Here is a 2758-nt window from a genome sequence, read left to right as displayed (position 1 = left end):
ACTGCAAGCTCCGCCTCCCGGGTTCACGCCATTCTCCTGCCTCAGCCTCCCGAGTAGCTGGGACTACAGGCGCCCGCCATCTCGCCCGGCTAATTTTTTTGTATTTTTTTAGTAGAGACGGGGTTTCACCGTGTCAGTCAGGATGGTCTCGATCTCCTGACCTCGTGATCCACCCGTCTCGGCCTCCCAAAGTGCTGGGATTACAGGCTTGAGCCACCGCGCCCGGCCGAGCCCATCATTTCTTGATGATTTGTTGAAACACAGTATGCTGGGGCAGTCAGAGAGGAGAGGGAGGGGCATATGGCAAAAAGAGTTAGAGGGAAAGAGCTTTCCCTCAGTATATTTAATATGTGCAGTTCTCAAATCCTCACCCATCCCTTACAGATGGAGTCTTCTGGCACAGGTATGTGGGCAGAGAAGACTTCTGAGGCTACAGTAGGGGCGTCCATAGGGACTGACAGGTGCCAGTCTTGCTCAATCACAGGAGAGAATACTGTGCCCTTCCTCTCTGACAGGGCAGCGAATACTTACTGTGCCAAGGGTGAATGATGAAAGCTCCTTCACCACAGAAGCACCACACAGCTGTACCATCCACTCCAGTTGATCTAAAAAGGACATTTAGATGTAAAATCACCGCAGTAATCTGTGTACTTAACTCAGGTCCTCTACCCTACACTCTCCGGATGAAGGCTTATAGCAAGACCTCTCAGTGGGAGAGTCTCTCTCTCTGCTCCAAAGGACAATGGTCTTAAAATACCAGGGGTATGGATTTTAAGTCAATTTGCCACTGATATGCTATGTACTCTGGTTATCAGTCTCCATAAGGCCACTTGGTATAAGGTTTGACAGTCTCTCAAATAAAATGCTTGAAAGAAAAAAAAAAATCGAAGATCTAATTTCCATTAATTTGCTAAATTGCTGGCTAAGACACTGTGTGAAAAAACACCCACGTTCCTTCCCTCCCTTTCTCCCTTCATCCTAATTCTGTGTTGGTAATTGATAATCATGGCCACTGAAAATACCATACTTGGTGGTAATTACTGTAACTGTCAAGAGATGGGAAGATAATTCATCCAGTCAAAAAAATACACGTCATCCGGGTTAGAGACTCAGCAGGGAAAGGCTACATGCTGAGCTGGAATCCATATACTCAGGGAGAAAGAAATCAGAAGAGACTGTGGAGATGTTCTCCGTGTACCTGGAAAATCAGAACTGCCCAATGGGCCCTGTTGGATGTGTTCTTCAAGACATTCATGTATGTTGCTCTTTCCCATCAGCCTGTTTCTGGGAATTGCTGAGGTGCCCCTGTCTGACTGAACGAAGGCTGACTAACTCACCCCCAAAATAATACTTGCTGGCAACCCTGGTTTGCACTATACCAAAGTAAAAAAACACAGAAATCCTTGAGTGGAACTTGGAAATTTCATAAAAATCCAATTGATAACTAATAAAGAGGATGGAAACAAAATTACATTGCTGCCAGGTTTTCTTGCTGTCACTCATCTGCCTGTGACCAGATGCTAAGGCCTTCCTCTAAGATGTAAGAGGACCTAAGTCCATGGGCAGAAGCAGGCATAGGAGGCAAAGGTGGGTAGCTTTTGCTGTGAAAAGAACCAACCAAATTTATACACACACCAGGGCCTTTGTACTGCGCAACTCCAGGTGAGCTTTATTGCAGTCCTAAGTATAACATTGTATTCAGTGTCAAGTTTAATTAGAAAATGTTCACCGAGAGGGCTGGGTGCGGTGGCTCAGGCCTGTAATCCCAGCACTTCAGGAGGCTGAGGTGGGTGGATCATGAGGTCAGGAGATCGAGACCATCCTGGCTAACACGGTGAAACCCCGTCTCCACTAAAAAAAAAAAATTCAAAAAATTAGCTGGGCGTGGTGGCACACGCCTGTAGTCCCAGCTACGTGGGAGGCTGAGGCAGGAGAATCGTTTGAACCCGGGAGGTGGAGGTTGCAGTGAGCCAAGATCGCGCCACTGCACTCCAGCCTGGGCAACAGAGACTCCATCTCAAAAAAAAAAAAAAAATGTTCACCAAGATTCTTCCCCTGCTCTGGGTCTGTCCATGGTGGGCCAGCTGCTGTGCTTTCTTCTATGTAAGTAAATTAAGATGGTTTAGGAAGAGCAGAACTTCTTGAGTTTTACCTATCCAAAGGTATTTTCTCACCAACATGTTGGCACTAACAGCAGCTCGATGCCATCTGAACACATAACATACTAAATCCTAACTATTCACCACCTTCATGCTCTTGAGAAGGGGGAAAAGGTATAGCTTTTTTTTTTTTTTTGCCATAGGATAACATTTAGGTGCTGTTTTGTTTGGAGGGTGGTAGAGAAATAGAATAGCCTTTACAACATCTCAGCAATCTGAGGAACCCCCATTGGGGGATCTTGCTTATAATACTCCACTATGTAAGACAAAGGCTGGTGCTGGAACTCTGCAGTTCTCCCAGGCTCTTACCTGTGGGCATGTTGGTGAAGGGCCCATAACAACAGATTTCTAGCCCCCTGAAGATCTGGAAGAGAGGAAGAGAGAGGGACAGGGGAATGGAGAGAAGGAAATCTAGTTATAAAAGAATATTGGCTTTTATCCAAAAAACAGACTTTCAAAAAGGAAGAGCTTTTTTCTTCTGTTCACCACCTGATGATTTCTGCTACTACTTCCCAGGGACAAGCAGTCCAATGTCCAGAACACTAAAGGATTTCGGAAGATCTTTTTGAAGTGCATATGTAGTTGACCTACACTCTATA

The 2758-nt window shown here is 45.6% G+C and overlaps 1 protein-coding gene across 1 annotated transcript in view; it reads right to left on the bottom strand.

Moving 5' to 3' along the window:
* BRCA1 (breast cancer 1, early onset) overlaps positions 1-2758 on the bottom strand; it is a gene marked incomplete at its 5' end in the record, with an annotated part of 91230 nt that overhangs the window by 4677 nt on the left and 83795 nt on the right. Inside the window, 2 exons of the mRNA XM_011999017.1 lie at positions 532-605; positions 2469-2523. Coding sequence (XP_011854407.1) covers positions 532-605; positions 2469-2523 — 129 coding nt within the window. The remainder of the gene's footprint in view (positions 1-531; positions 606-2468; positions 2524-2758) is intronic.

Source organism: Mandrillus leucophaeus, unplaced genomic scaffold (genome assembly GCF_000951045.1).
Source record: "Mandrillus leucophaeus isolate KB7577 unplaced genomic scaffold, Mleu.le_1.0 Scaffold58, whole genome shotgun sequence".
Classification (NCBI taxonomy): domain Eukaryota; kingdom Metazoa; phylum Chordata; class Mammalia; order Primates; family Cercopithecidae; genus Mandrillus; species Mandrillus leucophaeus.
Note: the sequence above shows the minus strand (reverse complement) of the source record. Positions and strands in the feature narration are given on the sequence as shown.